The sequence below is a fragment of the Pteropus vampyrus genome, unplaced genomic scaffold (assembly GCF_000151845.1).
Source record: "Pteropus vampyrus isolate Shadow unplaced genomic scaffold, Pvam_2.0 Scaffold144, whole genome shotgun sequence".
Taxonomy (NCBI): Eukaryota; Metazoa; Chordata; class Mammalia; order Chiroptera; family Pteropodidae; genus Pteropus; species Pteropus vampyrus.
The window spans coordinates 2,002,858-2,020,679 of record NW_011888925.1 but is presented as its reverse complement, the minus strand read 5'-3'; the positions used below and the strand labels follow the sequence as shown (position 1 = coordinate 2,020,679).

Genomic DNA, 17,822 nt, shown 5'->3' with positions numbered 1-17,822 from the left:
GGAAGAGGAAGTGATTCTATTCTCTATTGTTGCTTTAACTAACCTGGAAACTTAAACTTGAATTTTCCGGTTCGTGTCGATGCCTGGATATACATCAAGCCTTCAGATAACTCTCTGGTTACCCCACGAAGGACTAAGGAAAGACTGCTTACTATCCAAACCACCTGAAATCAATAGCCGGACCACTAGTCATCTAGAACAGGGGACCCCAACCCCCATTCTGTGGTCCAGTACCGTTCTGTGGCCTATTAGGAACCAGGCCGCACAGCAGGAGGTGAGCAGCGGGCAAGTGAGTGAAGCCTCATCGGTATTTGCAGCCGCTCCCCAGCGCCAGCGTCACCGCCTCAGCTCTGCCTCAGATCATCAAGAATTAGATTCTCATAGGAGCACCGGTCCCTGGTGCCAAAAAGGTTGGGGACCACTGATCTAGAGGATTATCACTGTGGACCAATCCAGAGGCTAAAAACACAGGACTAATTCTTCCTAAGAATGTACTTTTTACTCTGAGAACCCTCAGCTTTTCTTTCTTCTTCAAAATACTCTGGTTACTGCCCAGTGTGTTTCCAGTTTGCAAATTCTAAGACCCTTGAATAAATCTTTATCATTTATTTCTAGCCAAAGTCTCCACTCTTTTTGAGTTCATTCGACACAGTTCTGCATTTTTCCTTGTTAGCTTCATCTGCTCCCCACTGGGGTGGAAGCTCCCTAGGACAGGGATGTTGTATGGTCCTCCATGGCTACTTCTGGGCACAAGCACAGTGCTGAGCCACAGAAACCATGACAGTGTCAACATTCGCTGACCATTTACCTGTGCCAGCTCTGTTCTGCGCAAGTATTAATCACTTAATCCCCACCACAGCCATGAAATACAGGTAATGTTATTATCATCCCACTTTTCCAATAAATAAACTGACACACAGAGAGGTTAAGTCACTCACTTAAGGCCACTCAGCCAGGAAGTGGTGGAGCCAACATACAGAAGGTGACCAAATTAATGGTCTTGAACGAATGAATTCCTATTTCAGAAACAAAGAAAGTAAGGCTCAAAGGGGCATGGGGATAACTAGGGTGTCTAGGGGTAAACCCAAATCCTCAGACTCTGAGAGCCGCATCATCTTCCCCTCCCACTGCCTGGTTGCTGTCTGATGGGTGAGCAAGGTCGGAGCCTAGCACCCCGTCAGCAAGCATGGAAAGACTCAGTGCCAAGACCTGGGGTTGCCAGCCTCCCTCATAATTAAAGACACACATTAAAGACAGCTCCAGGATCCATTAAATATCCATTAAGCTAGCAAAAATAAATCCAGAAGGTAAAGCTCGGGTTGGCAGACTGTGGAGAGAAAAACGCATGCACACGTCGCTGATCGCCCTGAAAACAGCCTCAGAGTTTCCAGAAACCAGTAAAACCACCACAGCCCTTTGACCCAGCACACTGGCATTTGAGAACACGCCCTGAGGAAGGAGCCCAAAAGGAAGCAAAAATAAAAACATGTCTGAAGCTCCCCTGGCCAAATACTGGAGATACCCAAGATGTCCACCAGGAGTACCCACCTGAGCCGCGGCTTGTGGACAAAATCTCACCTTTGCCTTCACCTGCTTTGCTCAGTCCCCTCCTCTCCTCCTCCTCACTTTTAGGACTCACCCCAGGCTATTCCCACCACCTGGAACACCCTTCCCACCTCTGTTTACCTGGCTATCACCTATCCATTTGTCAGGCACAGCTAGAAGTCATTTTCTCCCTCCCTTATTCCCATGGGGTGGGAGGAGTTGTGGGCAGGGTCTTCTGTAATACCCCAAACTCCCTGACCCAGGCTTCCCCCTCACAGCGCCACTGTGCCGATTAGAAGCGCTCACCCAGGGTCTGGCACCCCTACTAGACTATGAGCGCTTTGAGAAACCCCTCCAGACCCGAGCCGGGCTGTGCTGCAATTCTATCAGAACACATTCTGAGTGCCTGGAGTTGGCCCTATAGTGATGCCAGCAAGGCCCATGCCTGGCATATTCACCACTGTGTCCCTGAGCCCAGCCAAACACAGTGCCTGGTGCAGAGATGAGTCTCAGCAAACAGCCACTAGACGCAAGACACCTGATGTGACTGTGAGGGTACACGGGAGCAAGCAGAAACCCCAAAGGTCGGAACGTGCCTTTCATAACTGCATGAGGATGAGCACACATGCATTGCAATGTTCAGAAAAAAAAACCAAGCAGCTTCACCCGGGGAGAAATCTTTGAGATTATACATCTGTCTTTTGCAGTGATGATGGTTACACAACTTGGTGAATGGACTAAAAGCCACTGAATTGTACACTTTTAAAGGGTGGATTTTCTGAGTTGTGGATTATATGTCAAAAAAACACTCCGTCTTTAATGAAGCTGAGGGTATGGCCCACATGGACTAGTCCAAGGAAGGGACTGGAGACAGGCTGTCATCCCCAGGAAACAGGACCAACCTGGGCTTCAAAAGTGAATGATTTGGGCAGAGTTAAGAAAGGGAAGGGCGCCCCTGGTGGCAAATATTGCTGAGGAGATGCCGAAGAGGCAGAAGCGAGAAGACCCACAAGCTAAGGAATTGGGGTGACTGTGAAGGCGAAGGTTGCACAGACAGAGGCTTAGAGAGGGATCACTTGGGACATGAGGCCACACAGGGATCTAGGACAACTTAGTATGTGCCCCTGCCAAGGCTGAAGGGAGCAGCAGGGAAGTGACACTGAGAGCCCCAAAGGTCCCTCTGCTCAGACAAAATCCCCCCCATGTGGCCCACAGTGCTTGTTGTTCACCCAATATCCTTTCTCCCTTCGTAACAGAACCCCTGATTTTTTTATCAGACACGTGGCAGCCTGGAGTAAGTCGATATTTCCCAGCCTTTCTTATATGACAATGTGAATAAGCTCTGGCCAATGAGATATAAGTGGAAGTGATGTGTGGCAGCTTCCAGGAGAACCTTCTTAAAAGACAGCTGGCATGGGTCTTGTATCTCCTGTTCCCTGTTTCTTCCTCCTTGCTGGCTGGGCTATGGCTGTGATGGCTGGAACTCACACAGTCACAACAGACTGTGAAGCAGAAGCCACGTGACAGAGTAGTAAGATGGAAAGAATGTGAGTCCCTAATAATCACGGAGCTGCCGTACCAGCCCTAGATTGTCACCCCTCCTACTACTTATCTGTGCGATAAGCCTGTGCTCACGCATTTGTATTTATACCACCTCCAAGCATATCCAGTCCTACTTCAGACCTGCTGTGGTCCGTTTTATGCTGAAACAATGGGAACCAATATCCGGGAAGCTGGGGAAAGGATAGCTTTCTCTCTCTCTCTCTCTTCCTTCCCTTCTCTATTCCTTTCCAATACATGCTTTGAGTATTTCCTGTGTCCCCCGTCCTGAGCAGGGCAACTTACCTGTGTTAAGTAAAAAAAAAATAGAATTCCCAGTACAAGCAGGGAGAGTTGGTGCCAATATAAATAACATGGCAGATTGATATGCAGGTTTTCTAACACCATTATCCTAACTTCTCCAGAAGTTATACAAAACACATACATGCCCACACATATTTTCCTTCTCCACTGTCACTCCCCAGTGCCTGTGTGGCCAAACCCCAAACTCGACCAACGGGGTGTGTTCCTTTGGGGCCAGCAGCCTCCAATACTATGGAGAATCCTGGAGGCCTAGAGATAATAGACAAGAGAGTCACCAGCCCTGACCGCTCACTGAGCGCGGCCTGCCCTAGCCAGCTCTGGGGGCTGAGCCCCAGCAGATGGCCAGGGAGGGCCCCTCCGCCTGGTGCTGACTGGACCCACAGCAAGACAGCACCTCTCGGTTAGCAAAGCTCCCCAGAGGCCAGCTGACTGGCTCAAATCTGAACTCCTCTGAAGTAGCTAAATGAGCCAGCCCCACTGACTTCACCTCTCTGTGCAATAACAGTGCACACCTGAGCGAAGAAATGGAGTCAAGCAGCTAAATTACCAGAATCAAGTAGGTTGAGGAATGAAGAAATGATTCTGTTCTCGTTTTAACCTGGGAACTTGAACTTTCCAGTCCTGTGTCAATGCCTGGATATACAAGCATACCTCATTTCACTATGCTTTGCTGTATTGCATTTCACAGGTGTTACATTTCTTTTTACAAATTGAAGACCCTCCACCAGTAAAAAAAAAATTAGGACTCGCTTTATTACAGTGGTTTGTAACCAAATCTACCATCTCTCTGAGACACTGCTGTACATCAAACCTCTAGATAACCCTCTGGTAACCCACTGAAGGACTAAGGAAAGGATGCTATCTAGACCGCCTGCCATCCATTATCTAAACCACTAGTCATGTAAATTACCATCATGGACCAATCCAGAGGCTACGAATGTGGGACCCATTCTGTCCAAGAATATACTTTTTACTCTAAGAACTCTCAGCTTTTCTTTCCTGTTTAGAACATTCTGGGTATTGCCTACTTGTGTTTCCGGTTTGCGAACCCTGAGACCCTTGAATAAATCTTCATTGATTTCTAGCCAAAGCCTCCTGATTTCATTTCCCTTGGTCAACACATCTCACAGGATCACTGTCGTCATGAGAATTTTTACTATACCTGAAGCGCTTGCCCCACGTAGGCTGTGAGCTGCTAAACACAGCAGGCGCCTGGTAATCGCTGCTTGCTATCAAGCACATGGCTTCCCAGAGACAAAAGGCAAAAGGCCCAAGAGCAGGGCCTGTAGAAGGCAATGGCCCTCAGCCCCAAACCCTGCTGGCCTCCCCGATCCCCAGCCTCTCACAGTACATCCACCACTGATCAGATCTCACCACCATCTTCTCCTTTCCACAGCTTATCCAGTCTCTTCTTTCAGGGAGCCCTCCTGGACTGAACCAGCATTGCTTCTATTAATGAAGCTCTTACTGCCAGATGGCCCCAAGGTGCCAGGGGCCCTTCCTGGGATATGGGTACTTCTGGTAGGGGCTCAACAGTCTGAAAAAAATAGTAGGGCTGGGGCTTGGCCCAGGTGAGGATCAGGTTGCCTAGAGCCAAAGTTCCTACCCTATGGTTTATGATCTAAATGAGATCAACCAGCACCCAGAACAAATGCAAAAGTCCTGGGTGTGAGCCAAGCTTTTGTCTGACTAGGGCCTTTCCAGATGTGCTTCCTCTGCACAGACTACTCCCTCCCTTGCTCATCAGAGCACTTGCAAGCTGCCTCAGGATGTGAAGGACTTGTGAACAATACATACGCCGCTTGCAGACTGATGCTTCATAACACCTCCTTCAAGAAGCCTTCCCTGATTACTTCTTAAATTAAATCGAGGTCCCCTATATTAGTGCCCCCTCAGCCCCTGCTCACTACTCCAATGGCTATGACTGTCATGAGGCCCGGGCCTTAGCAAATCAGCAATTCAAAATCAAGGAGACAGACATGAACCAAAAGTGTTTATTGAAGAAATCTAGCCAAAGTTCCAATCGGGTGGCCCTAGCTGAGGCTGGGCTGGGGCCCTCTGCCTTTAGCTGGGCAGGTGAAACAAAAAAGGGTAGGAGTGTATCTGGGCCCAGGGCCTCAGAGCTGCGAGAGGATGTTGGGGGCCAGGCTGCAGGTGAGGCCTGTGCCATCCGGCTCCACGTTCAGAGCCTTCACTACACCATCTTCGATCACCATGGAGAACCTGCGAGAAAGAGGGCGGCATCAGTTACAACCACCTGGGCCTGGAGGCAGCGAATGGAGATGGGAGGGTAGCAGGGACACCCCACAGAGGATCCCCCCACTTTTACCTCTTGAGCCGTCGATTCCCAAAGAGGGGCACCAATGAATCATCTAGCAACAAATCCGTCTCCTAAGAGGAGAGGCAGAGAAAAGGGTCGGGAACCCCCAGAACAGGCCCAGCCCTCCAGCTGCTCCCTACATTGTCCATGTCTCTCTAAGTCCCTGATTCCAAGGTGTGGCGGCACAGGGACCGCCTGGTAAGGTGGGAGCTGAGGGTACACTCACCTTCCCAAAGGCCCCAGTGGGATCAGCCAGGAGCCGAACCTAAGGAGAAAGTAAAGGTCACAAGAAAAATCTCCTGCCTGGCCCCTGATCCCCTGCAGGACCCGCACCTCACCTTGCCTTCTGCATTATGGGCTCGTCCCCACTCTTCAGTCACGAAGACATCGTTAACACTCAGACATGCCACCACCTGGACCCCCTTGGCCTTCAGAGCCCCAGACTGATTCACAAACCCTGGCAGGTGGGTCTGGGGAGGGAAAACAAAGGGTCAACGAAGGGACAACTGCCTCTGCTCCTCAGCCTACTCTTTACTTCCAGGCCTTCCTCACTTCCCTGCTTCAACACTTTTCATCAGACAATGAGAACTGTGGAAGCCACAGTTCCTTTATGCCTTGGCTACTAGGAAGCTCAGATCCATACTTAAGTGTTCCGTAGTCAAGACAGAATTTCCTGTAAGCATAATCACACCTATTTTCCCAAGGCCCAAGTACCTTCCACAGTGCCTGCCTGTCACCCAGCAGGGTCAATAAGAGGTATTGGATTTCACTGTAGTACCCTTTCTCCTGCATTCCTGGTACCACTACCTTTTCGCAGCCTCTACCTGTTTTCTGAACACTGATGTGTTTTTTAACTGTCAAATCGTCTACATACTATTGTTGCAAGCTGCCTCAGGATGTGCAGGACTTATGAACAATACAAACATGTACACAAGATCTCAACTGCTAAGCCCCAGAAGGGCAGGACCTCACCTTGGAACAACCGGGGGTAAAGGCCCCAGGGACTCCAAAAAGCACCCCCTTCTTGCCCTTGAACAGCTCTGCCAAGTTCACTTTGTTCTCAGGCTTCCCTTCGAACACCACCACAGACGGGATGGTATCTCCCACCTAGAGGGAAGGATTCCAAGGTAATGGTCAGGCGGTGGGGAGCAGTTAGGGAAGCCAAGGGAAGGGGAGCAAACCAGAGCCAGGGGGACAGAGGGCCTAGTAGCCATGCCTGGTGGAGCCAGGGTTGACATCTGGCAGGAAAGTGCAACCCTGTTGGAATTTCCAGAGGCCCCTCCCTGTAGCCCTCCCCTCTCCCCCCACTGCCTGGTTACCTCACATCCTCACCAGGTTTCAAGGTGGCCCTATGCCTCTTGAGGGCCTATTGGTGACAACAGAAAAAGGGAAAGAAGGCCTCCAGGGTGTCGTAAGGAGTTGGGTAAACAAGTTCTCTGGGTAAGAAGTGGGATAACTGGACAGACGGAAGAGGAGGCCGCCTTTCCGAGGGGGAGGAGGAGGCCCCGACAAATGAAGGTCCCCGTGTCCCACTCTCGAAAGAGACAAAGGGAGGGCAGCAGAAGGTGGGGAAGTTGGGAGAGGGGTGCAGCTCCCTACATCCAGGAGTTATAAAGTAGAAGGAATCTCTTGAAGGGGGAGAGACCGACCTACCTGGAAGCGTGAGGGCTTCTGGGCGGGAGGAAGACAGAAAGGACGGAAAGTCAGGGGTTGGGCAGTCTCTGAGAAGCCCGGTGGTCAGGAGTAGGATGGAGCAGGGGGCGAGGGGGGTGTCTCAGAAGAGTGGAGAGGGGGTTGGGATTGTTCAAAATGAGAGGACTGAAAGCCTCAGTAGAGGGTGGGCATTAGCCGTGGGAGGAGCGGAATGGGAGAGACACAGTGGGGGCTCTAAGAGGCGACACCTGTTTCAGAAGATTGGGTCACAGTGATGCCCAAAAACCCGACAAAAGCGTCCAGGGGGGTATGGCGGGGATTAAGTACGAGGGCTAAAAAGGGCCCCTGGGACAAAGGAGAAGGCTCCAGAAGGTGGAGGTGGCCATGGTATTAAGTCGTCTGAAAATGGTAGCGACCCATCACAGGGTGCCACAAGGTGGATATAGAAGAAAAGGCTCGAGAGCCTCGGACACCATCCCAGGAGATGGTGAATGAGTAGACGGTAAACGGCGGGGGAGAGGGGGGCGGGGAGGGCAGCCACGGGGTTTCGTTGAGGAAATAAGAGGGACAGGCGGCGGGGAGAAGCCCGCAGGGCAGGAAAGAGGGAAGCCAGCAGGGTTTGGGGCTGGGAGCCATCGCCTTCAGCGGGACGGAGGGCTTTGGGGAGATGGGGGCGGGGGGTGGCCAGGCCTGGGCGGGTCAACATGTCACCTTGATCGGGGCCATAGCTGCAGCGGCGCTTCTGAAACCGCGGGCCTTGCCAAGCGTCCACTGTAGACCTCCTTCCAGGTACGCTCTGGCTGCCGCCGCTGTCGCACAATGGATGGCAACTGCCCGGACAGGTACCGAGCTGGCACAGTGGGCCAGGACGTACATAATGTCAGCTCCACGCCCGGCCCTGAGACCACAACCTCGCCACCCGGCCCCGCCTCCCCACCCCCGACCGGGCTGCTGCAGGAGGCGGGGGCTGGAGCACTAAGCTGCAGAGGGACACTGCAAAAGGCGGGGCCTCAACCGCCCGCCCTGCGGGCCGCCTCCACTGCGTGGGCGGTGCCTCGGGGGCGGAGCTTCCAGAACTTTGGGTTTATTTAAATTAGGGGCCCCAGCGCTGGCGCAGTTGCAAACAAGCGGAGCTTTCCGAGGCTGTGGTGCTTTTTTGCAGGCAAGGATTGGGTTTCCCGTTTTGATGCGCCTGACGGATTGGGGTAATGTTTCCATTCCTTAACCGAAAGCCAGGGGCGGGAGACGACGGTGTCAGGCGTTTGTGTAGGAGTAAAACATGTTTATTTTGCATTCAACGAAAGCCCCTGCATTGCGGCTGTCTTACGTATGGTTTGCACTGTACATGATTTGTAGCGAGTGCGGGTTAGGCTCAGCCAAAACCGCTGAGCCTGCGCGGTAGCAGCCTCTTGCCGGGACGCTTCCGGTAGCAACCCGTGATCCGACCAGGCCTTGGCAATAACTGGGCTCTGGTGGAGACCGGAAGTCCCAGTAAGTTCGCCGCTTCCGCTCCTCTCAGCTGTCCAATAGAGAGCGGAGCGGCCCCGGAAGTGACGCACCGGAGGGTCGGCCTCCTTCCGTTTCTGGCCCGGCGAAAGAGCATTGTGGAGACATGAAACTGCTTACCCACAATCTACTGAGCTCGCACGTGCGAGGGGTGGGGCCCCGTGGCTTCCCCCTGCGCCTCCAGGTACCGGATGGGGGACGGTCTCGCGCCCCTCTCCCTGGAAAGATAAGGGAACCAGGCTCCGGTCCCTGCCTAACTAAACCCCTCCGCCCCGCAGGCCACCGAAGTCCGCGTCAACCCTGTGGAGTTCAACCCGGATTTCGTGGCGCGTATGATTCCCAAAGTGGAGTGGGCGGTGCTTCTGGAGGCGGCAGATACTGTGAGGACCCACCCCGCCCGTGCCCACCCGGTGGCGGAGGCCAGGGGTGGGGGTGGGGGTCCTCACCGCAGCCCTTTGCACCAGGCCCAGGTCTGGGATGCCCAGAGATTGATTTAGGCCTCTCGCCCACAGTTGCATCTGATCGAGGTGCCCAAAGAGCCCATTCAAGGGTATGAGCAGGATGAGACGTTTCTGAGGAAGATGCACCACGTGCTGCTAGAGGTGAGAACTGGCCCATCGCTTGCTTCCCCTACGGTGCAGCCACCCCCGGAGCCTGCCAGTGCAGCACTGTTTCCCCTCTTCCCGCAGGTGGATGTGGTGGAGGGGACCCTGCAGTGCCCAGAGTCTGGACGTGTGTTCCCTATCAGCCGCGGGATCCCCAACATGTTGCTGAGTGAGGAGGAAACCGAGACTTGATCGTGCCAGGCACCAGTTTTTCATTCTGTGACCGTGTGTACTTTGTTTATATCCTGTTTGTTAGTTTTGTCATGTGCATCCCCAACTTCTGACCCAGTAACGCACCACACACAGTGTTCTTGAGCTCGATATATTTTTTTCTCATTAAAGGTTCAAAACCAAAAGCGGTTTCTCTTTGCAACAAATATACATTAAAATAGAGTCTCTGTACAGCCGAGGGCTCTGGGCCCTGGCTTGCCCCATGTCCCTGCACCTCCCTGGCCAAACCGAAAAATAAATATAGTGTTATTGCTCTGCAGGGCATAGAGGCAGTGCTCTCCCTACCCCCTGAGGAGGCTGGGTGGGAGCTGATGGGGGGCCCTGGCCATCCCAGGGGTCCAGTGGCTGGAGCCTGCTTGGAGTTATTGCTTCGGGGTGGGGGGGCAGTAATGCCCAATGCAAATGATGAGAGGAGAGAAGGGGGCAAGGGCCTTTGCTCTCCAAATTCCCCTCTGCTCTGGAGAGGGGGTCGGATTAAGCAGCAGCAAAAGCATCACCCACTGGGAGACTGTGGCCTCCACTCCCTTCCCTCCCTGAGATCAGGCTTTTGCCCCCCACACATCCTCTGTAGCCCCCTATGGCTTCCGCAAGGCCCCCCTACACTCTGGGGGCACGTTATGGCTTGCAAGGGGCAGCACTGTGCCCAGAGCCTGGGCACACACGTTCCCAGCTTCTAACACCCCCCCAAGGAAGGGGGAGGGGAGGGCGTAGGGCCTGCTCCCAGGGGCTGATGGTATTGCCCTGGCCCTGCCAGCAGGCTGTGGCACTGCCCAGACCCCAGCTCTGCCCCGTTGGGGCTGACCCCATGCTGGGCGGGTCCTGCCAGCACCCCCACCCATTCCCACCCCTTGCCTCAGTCCATCATGGCCTCGAGCATCTCCAAGAACAGCTTGTGCATGGGCACCTTGCCCTCCAGCTTCACCCCATAGAAATGGGCCAGCACTTTGCCCGCTGTCTGGCGGAGGAGCGGTAGTGTGAGCAGCAGTCTGCCTGCCCGCCGCCGCTCAGCACCCCCTCCGGGGCCTGCCCGGCCAGCTTCGTACTCCAGCAAGGCCTCATGGAGAGCTTCTCGCAGCTGCTCCACCGCCTCAGCATCTTCAATGTGCACAGAGTCTGCAAGGGGAGGGGAGAGAGCTGTTGACGCGGGCCATCTCCAGGAAAGGCAGAGCGCACACATGCTCGGGCACTGCTGGATGGGCCTGCAGAGGTGCCAGACAGGGATTTGCTAATTGGCTTCCTGAGGCACCACTGTTGTTCCTGCCATGAGCCAGGGCCTACCCTTTCAACTATGGCCCCTTGTGTCCCCTCTGTCTTCCCTCCCACTAAATCACCTTTGCACATGAGTGTGGCGGCACTAAGGTTCTAAATCCTACGTGCAGTTCCTAGGCCTGCCTTTCCCTTGCTTTGTGGCTTTCAGCAAGTCACTATTCTTCCCTGTGCCGTAGTTTTCCTTGTCTGCAAAATGGTACTGTGCCACCATCACAGAGTTATGGAGGGCCTTACGGACACCTGTCAGTGCCTGCCCAGCCTCACCTGAATTGGCAAGGGCCAGGGCCTTCAGCAGGACGTACTCCTCCCGCTCCAGCCGTAGGGCCTGCAGTCGCCGCACCAGCTGCAGCAGGGCAGCCCCGAGTTCCCCCAAACCAGCTGCTCGCGCCCCCTCTTCATCCAGAACCAGGTCCTCAGCAAAGGCCAGCTCATCCTGCAGCGGCAGTGAGCGCTGGGCCACGCCCAACACCAGTACCTCCATCCATACGCTCTGCAGTACTGACATCTGGTCAGACAGCGACAGTGACGAGAAGCCTGGAAGGCAGTAAGGAGCAGACCCGGCTAAGCAGGTGCACCAGAGCCAGGCATGGCCTAACCTACCCAGAGAAGCCCCACATCACCCGGCCCTTTACCTGGGATGCTCTTGGCCCAGCTGATGGTGACCACAATCTCTCGGTCAAAGAGGTCACAGAGGGTAGCCACTGCTGGGAGGTGTCCATCAGGTCCCGCTGGGTCGGGCATGGCATACAGCTTCTCAGGCTCCACCACCAGCAGATGGGACACCAGTGCATTCACTGGGGCTGCAGTGACAGTTGGAAGAGGCACTGGAATTCATCAGCCTGCAGGCCCTTTGGGGTCAAGCATCTTCCCAGAGCCAGTCCCCCCGTGGCCTTCCTCAACAGCCACTGGCCAGCAAGCTCAGACATCTCTGGGAAGGGCTCTCCCTGTCTCCCAGGGGAAGCCAGTCTGTGGATAGGTTCTGAGAGTTAGAAAACCTTTCCCTGTTCCCAGTTGTACTCAAGAACTGACACAGAAAAAGGTATTTTCAGAATATTTCTTAGGGGAAATGAATAAGTGAATAGACGAAAGGGAAACCAGGGTTCCAGTGCCCAAGATAACTACTATCCTGGATGAATGACACCAGATAGGCCTCTCATATCCTGGCCCCACCCAGATTCTTCCCTTGAGTTCCAAGGACCCGGAGTGCACTCACCTGTCTTCCGAGGGCCTCCAGCTACCGCCAGGGGCCCAGCGGAGAAGGGGCCTGGGAAGGGCAGTGGGTCCACCTCTGGCCGCCGCTTGTACTTCTGTCGCCCACCCCGGACACGGTCCAGACGTACCCCTTGAATCGTAGGACAGGGCTGTGTCCATGGGGCTGGGGGTGGCTCGCTCTGCAGAGCCCTCCTGCCCAGTCCATTCTGCCACAGCTTCTCAGACCTTGCCCTCTCCAGCCCCACGCACCCAGCTTCCCCAGCCCTTGCCAAGGCCCCGGCCCAGTGCTCACCCTCCTTGAGCATGCCCACCCGCAGGCACTTGGTGAAGCGACAGGCCTGGCAGGCCTTGCGTCTCCGCTTGGTGATCTCACACTCGTTGGAGGCCGGACAGCTGTACTCGATGCTCCCTGCCAGGAAGAGGCAGGGCTCCAGTGGCGGCCTCCCAGGGCCCGGAGGGGGCCCAGCAGACAGGAGAGCCCTGACTCGCCCCGGGCAAGCACAGGTCTGGGGAGAGCAGGAGTGCCGTGAGTGGAGCAGGGAACCCCAGGGCAGTGAGGGGAATGGCTGCTGGGCTGGGGGCCCCTGTCTGGGCAAGAGAAGCTGGGACCAGGGGCATCAGGCTGCATCTGCCTCGTCTCTGTGCTCTGCTACCCTCGCCTGCTCTCCTCAGGGGCCATAGTGGCCTCTCCATTGCTACCTCTGATGATCAATTCTCATCTTCATCTTACACAGCCTAAAGGAGCATCTAACGCTGTTGAGCACGTCCTACTCCTGGAAACACTTCCTTTGCTTCTAGGACACACTTCTGATTTTCCTCCCACCCCACTGGCCACCTCGTGATTTCTGGTGAAGAACCCCAGGGCTGCCCTTGGACCTCGTCTCCACCAACTTGTGCCCATGGTGATCTCACCCAGTTGTGGGCTTTCAAATTTTCTCTCCTGTCTAGATCTGCCTGGACTTTAGACTTGTATCCCACTGCCTCCTTGACATGCTGCACGTATAGAAGGCCTCAAAAACCTCACTGTCCTAAATGGAGCCCCGATATGTCCCTCCAAAACTTGCAACTCCAGCTGCTCGAGCAGAAACCCAGGAGACATCTTTGATTTTCTCTCATACCCCAAATCCCAGTCATCAGGGGATGCTGGTGGGCTTTACCTCCTGGTATGTCCAGAAGCCAACCTCTTCTCCTGGAAAGCACTTCCACTCTTGACCCAAGTAACAGCCACCTCTCCTCCTCACTGGCTTCCTGCTGTGCCCTTGCTTTCTTCAGTTACTCTCCACATAGCAGCTGGAAGCACCCGAAGTCAGATTCTGTCCCTTCCCTGCTCAAAACCCTCTAAGCATGTCCCTTCTCACAATAAAAGCCCAAGTGAACCCCACAACCTGAGGCCAACAGCCCTGCTCCTCACCTTCTCTTCTGACCTCATGCCCTCTGCACTCTGCTCTGGCTCCAGGCCCCTGCCTCAGGGCCCACGGCCCTTCAGATCTCTTCCCTTGTCACCTTGGGGAAGCCTTCTCTGGCCACCCTGTGAGAATACCAAATGTCCTCTGTGGGCATCTTCAGCCACTTGTCCTTGCTTTAGTTTCTTCTCAGCTCTCAGCACCATCCGATATGCTATATACGTATGTATTGTATTTATTATCTGTCTCCCCACTTCAGTGTCAGTTCCACGAGGGCCCCCTGTTAAAAACAGGACCTGGCACATAGTGGGCACTCATAATAACCAGCTGAATGAATGTATGGCAGCCCTCCCGGCCTCACAGGGGTACTGCAAGGACCGAATGACACGACCAGCCAACATGCCCTTGATGCGTTTCTCCTCACGGCACGCTTTCTCCTTTACCCTACCCAGGCTTCCACATGTAGCTCAAAACACCTCCTCAAGGAAGCCCTCCAGGTTCAGCCAGGTGCCTCGGCACATGCCCTTGGCTCCTCACCCTCCAGCACTTACGACAGCTGAACTGTAACAACTGCGTGCAATTCATTGTTTTCTCTCTCTCCCCTCAACTAGAATGTCAGCCGTTTGAGGACAGGGTGGTCCTGCCTTAGTCCCAGCTATGTCCTCATGCCTGGAACAGTGGCCAGGGCAGCAAAGCACAGATTTGTGAAGGCTCTGAAAACTGCCTGGGGCCCATCCTGATGCTTCTACTTACCAACTGTGTGACCTTAAGTGAGTCTTGCATCTAACCCTCAAACCCTCAGTTTTCCCATCTATAAAACTAGGGTCATAAAAACAATACTTACAAAGGTGGGTTGTGAGAATTCAAGGAGGTAATTGAAGTAACACATTTAGTATGGTTCGCAACACCTAAATATTCAATAAGGATTACTATTTATGGCTAGTGCTCAATCAATATTTGTCAACTGAGTGAAAACAGAATGGGTAGGAGACACCTAGACCTGGACCTGTTGGCTCACTGGTTTTCAAAGACAGCAGGGAGCACAGACGTTATAAACTATTGGGTCTTGGCCAAGTCAAAATTCGCCAGAATGTCACAATCATTCGAGAGGCACCTGTCCAAAGTTCAGTTATTAGTAATAAGCAGAGGGAGCAGTCTGGTCTTTGAGAGTTCAACTCTGGACCTAAATGGACCCAAGTTCAAAACCTGGTTCTGCTACTTTCTACCTTTGGGCCTTGAACAAAGTTTTAAAAACCTCTCTGGGCTTCGGTTATGATAGCGGTGCTGGCACTTTATAGGTTGCTATGAGAGTAACTGAGATAATGAATATAAAGGGGCACAGTGCCTGGTAAGCACTCAAGAAATGTTCCCAAAAATTATACGTTACAGCCCCAAAGTAGCCAAAGGTTTACATAAAAATATAAATAACAGGTACATTCCTAGTAATGCTCACTACATCACCATCCTGCTCACTCATATTTTGATATGCGCCTCTGAGTAAGAAAAATTCACTGAGTCCTATCAGCAGGGATGACCAATAGTCATATTATTATTATTATTACTATTACACCTACAGCACCTGGTCTTCCTAGGTAGTCTCCCATCCAAGTACTAACCAGGCCCGACCCTGCTTAGCTTCTCAGATCAGCCGGGATCGGGCTTGTTCAGGGTAGCATGGCCGTAGACTCAATAGTCTTTTTAAAGTTAGATATTACAATAGGGTGTAGCCCCTCTAAATTGGCCATAAAAACCTGCCTTGTGCTGGCGCTGTTGCTGCTTTGGGGAGATCAACATAAAGGGGAGCATGTTCTATACCGGTGAGAGGCCAGCAGCTGCTAGAGCAAGAACACAGCTTAGAAGCAAGCAGAGACTGTGTTGAATTTTTCAGAGCCACTGTGGAAAGTGCTGGGCCAACTGTACTCAGAAACCTAGGAAGCACCCTAAGTTCTCTCTCACATCCTACATCCAATCTATCAACACATCCTGGTGGCTTCATTTAACTTTTAAGGGAAAGAGAATTCCTGTGGGGGGTAAGAGGCCCTGAGAACACCGGACTGCCAAGTCCAAGTGGTACCATGGCAGTCTGGGCATCTAGTGCCACCCAGCAGTGTGCCAATTGGGTAACGCCAGGCCCAGAGACAAAGGGCACAGGAGAGGGGTGGGGGCTCACCCTGGATGGTCCTTTTGAAGAAGGCTTTGCAGGCCTCACAGGATGCCACACCGTAATGGTAGCCGGAGGCCACGTCCCCACAGACCAGGCAGAGGCGTTTGGGCAGGGAGCTGAGCACCAGCTTCCCACCACCCTGCTCACCAGGCCCAGCCCCCTCCCCATCCTCCTCTTCCTTGTGGCCTGGGAGGTGGCGAGTGGGAGCTGGGCCAGGGGCCAGGGCCACAGAAGGCTCGGTCTCAGTCTCCGAGGAACCCTTTGGACTGTCGGGGCTGGCTGGCTCTGCCTTGATGTAGAGAGGCTCAATGCCCACCACCTGGCTGGACATGGCGCTGGTCACCTGTGGGAAGAGACCTAGCGGGTCAAAGGGAGGCGCTAGGTTGGGGGATGAAGAGATACCCTGCCACCCTGGTTGCCCAACCCCAGGCCTAGGGCCAGGCTTCCAGGCTAAGCCAGGGAGTGGGAGGAAGAACAGAGTTCAAGGAAGAGCTGCCCCATGAAGAGAGCCCCCCAGCTGTTGCCATGGGAACAGAGTCTCCAGAGCCTCCAGAGCCTCCAGGGCCAGTAACTGACAGCAAGTCTCCCACTTGGGAACTTGCAGGAGGCTTGGAAACCCCCTATTCCCACCCAGGCCAGGAAGCAGGGTAACCTTGGCCCCAGGCGACCTTCAACCCTATTTGGAATCCCCAGCTAGAAGCAGGATACCTCTCAATTTTCTCCAGATGTTAGGGACCTCAGTGATCTCCCCCCTTACCTGGGTATCCTCCATTCAAGAGCACGGGGCACACAAACCCAAGGGCAGTTTTAGTGCTCACACATGTGTGTTCACACCCTCACACACTCCCACTCACCTGGGTTCTCAGGCGTCCTCACATGCTCACACATGCTCATTCTCACACATGGCCCTACCCAAGCCCAGTTCTCACTCATCCTCTGATATGCCTTTGTACACTCCTCCCCAAGTGCATACCCCATAACCAAAGTCACAACTCAAGACTCATAATCACACACACTCACAAACACTCTTTCGCTCTCACCATGCCCCAAAGCTCACATATACCGACCGGTGTGGAAACATTCAGAGCTTTCACACCTGACACACGGCCCCCTCCTGCTCCAACAAGCCCAATCCCAGGCACACTGACAGACGTGACTCCACCTCCTTGCACACCCCCCACTCCACCCGCCAACCATTCACTCTTACACTCCTGCTGCCGCAGAGTCCACCACCTCCGGGGCGCCCCGCCCCCCCAACCTGCACACACCTACGGGAAGTTGCCTAAAGTTGCGGAGCCCCCTCCCCCTCCGCCCGCGGGAGACCTCTATCAGGTTATCAGGAAGTAAATGGGGAGTGCCAAGAAGGAGGAAGTTCTTCCCTACCGGTGTGATGACCTTTGACCCAGAGAGGAGGGTGGCCCAAGGCCCCTTCGAGCGCCCCCACGTGGTCCTCAAAGCCCCTCCCCGACAGGGTACCCTCCCCATATTCCACCCTGGCCCGCCTCTGGGACTTCAGCATGCTCCAGGTACTGGATTGAACCCTGCCCTAGGATTGGATCCGAGGCCCAAGCCCAACCCTAGACGGGACTTGCAGCCCCCGCCAGAGCCTGTCCTTGCCCCAGGCTGGCACACTAAGACCTGGACGCCGGATCCTGCCCGACCCTGACCTCGCCTGGCTCTCAACCGCGTCCCGACCATGACCCGGGCTGGGCCGATTCCGGAGCAATACACCGCCTGGAGCCCGCCTCCCTGCCGCGCTCGCACATGGCCCCCGAGCCCCGCCCGCCCACTCCCCCAGCGGCGCTCCCCTCCGCCCCCACACCTGGGGCTCCGGCAGGGCGGGCGGGCAGGCATGGGGGCCGAGCGGCCCGGAGCGCCGGGGTAAGCCGGGGGCCACTGGCAGCCCCTCCTCCGCCGCCTCCTCGGGCCGCGCCGTCCAGCCGCGCCGCGTCCCCTCACTCGGCGGCGCCGCCGGCGGCTTGTAGGACACAAAAGGACATCGCGGCCGCTTCCTACTCTGCTTCCTCCAGCTGACAGCGGGGGCGGGGCCG

The 17,822-nt window shown here is 54.6% G+C and overlaps 3 protein-coding genes and 1 pseudogene across 6 annotated transcripts; 1 reads left to right on the top strand and 3 right to left on the bottom strand.

Annotated features, from left to right (window-relative positions):
• Positions 1-5,388: 5,388 nt before the first annotated feature.
• PRDX5 (peroxiredoxin 5) lies at positions 5,389-8,365 on the bottom strand. Its single transcript, XM_011368746.2, has 6 exons — positions 8,093-8,365; positions 6,701-6,835; positions 6,067-6,198; positions 5,955-5,993; positions 5,738-5,799; positions 5,389-5,631 (listed from the first exon to the last, which is right to left on the bottom strand). Exons 1-6 carry the CDS (start codon positions 8,255-8,257, stop codon positions 5,526-5,528), a joined length of 639 nt encoding a protein of 212 aa, XP_011367048.1. The 5' UTR covers positions 8,258-8,365; the 3' UTR covers positions 5,389-5,525.
• Positions 8,366-8,501: 136 nt separating this feature from the next.
• On the top strand, positions 8,502-9,848 carry TRMT112 (tRNA methyltransferase subunit 11-2). Its single transcript, XM_011368743.2, has 5 exons — positions 8,502-8,543; positions 8,901-9,071; positions 9,166-9,267; positions 9,400-9,489; positions 9,577-9,848. Exons 2-5 carry the CDS (start codon positions 8,994-8,996, stop codon positions 9,682-9,684), a joined length of 378 nt encoding a protein of 125 aa, XP_011367045.1. The 5' UTR covers positions 8,502-8,543; positions 8,901-8,993; the 3' UTR covers positions 9,685-9,848.
• ESRRA (estrogen related receptor alpha) lies at positions 9,801-17,822 on the bottom strand. 4 transcript variants are annotated; one of them, XM_011368744.2, is made up of 7 exons: positions 17,594-17,822; positions 15,778-16,114; positions 12,497-12,613; positions 12,206-12,334; positions 11,625-11,792; positions 11,257-11,526; positions 9,801-10,836 (listed from the first exon to the last, which is right to left on the bottom strand). In XM_011368744.2, the coding sequence occupies exons 2-7, from the start codon at positions 16,100-16,102 to the stop codon at positions 10,577-10,579; spliced, it is 1,269 nt and encodes a 422-aa protein (XP_011367046.2). In that variant the 5' UTR covers positions 16,103-16,114; positions 17,594-17,822; the 3' UTR covers positions 9,801-10,576. The 4 variants fall into 4 exon arrangements, with proteins under 4 accessions (XP_011367046.2, XP_011367047.1, XP_023391506.1 ...); XM_011368745.2 differs by lacking the exon at positions 17,594-17,822 and adding an exon at positions 17,439-17,552; XM_023535738.1 differs by lacking the exon at positions 17,594-17,822 and adding an exon at positions 17,040-17,154.
• Positions 15,175-15,293, bottom strand: LOC111744996 (annotated as a pseudogene).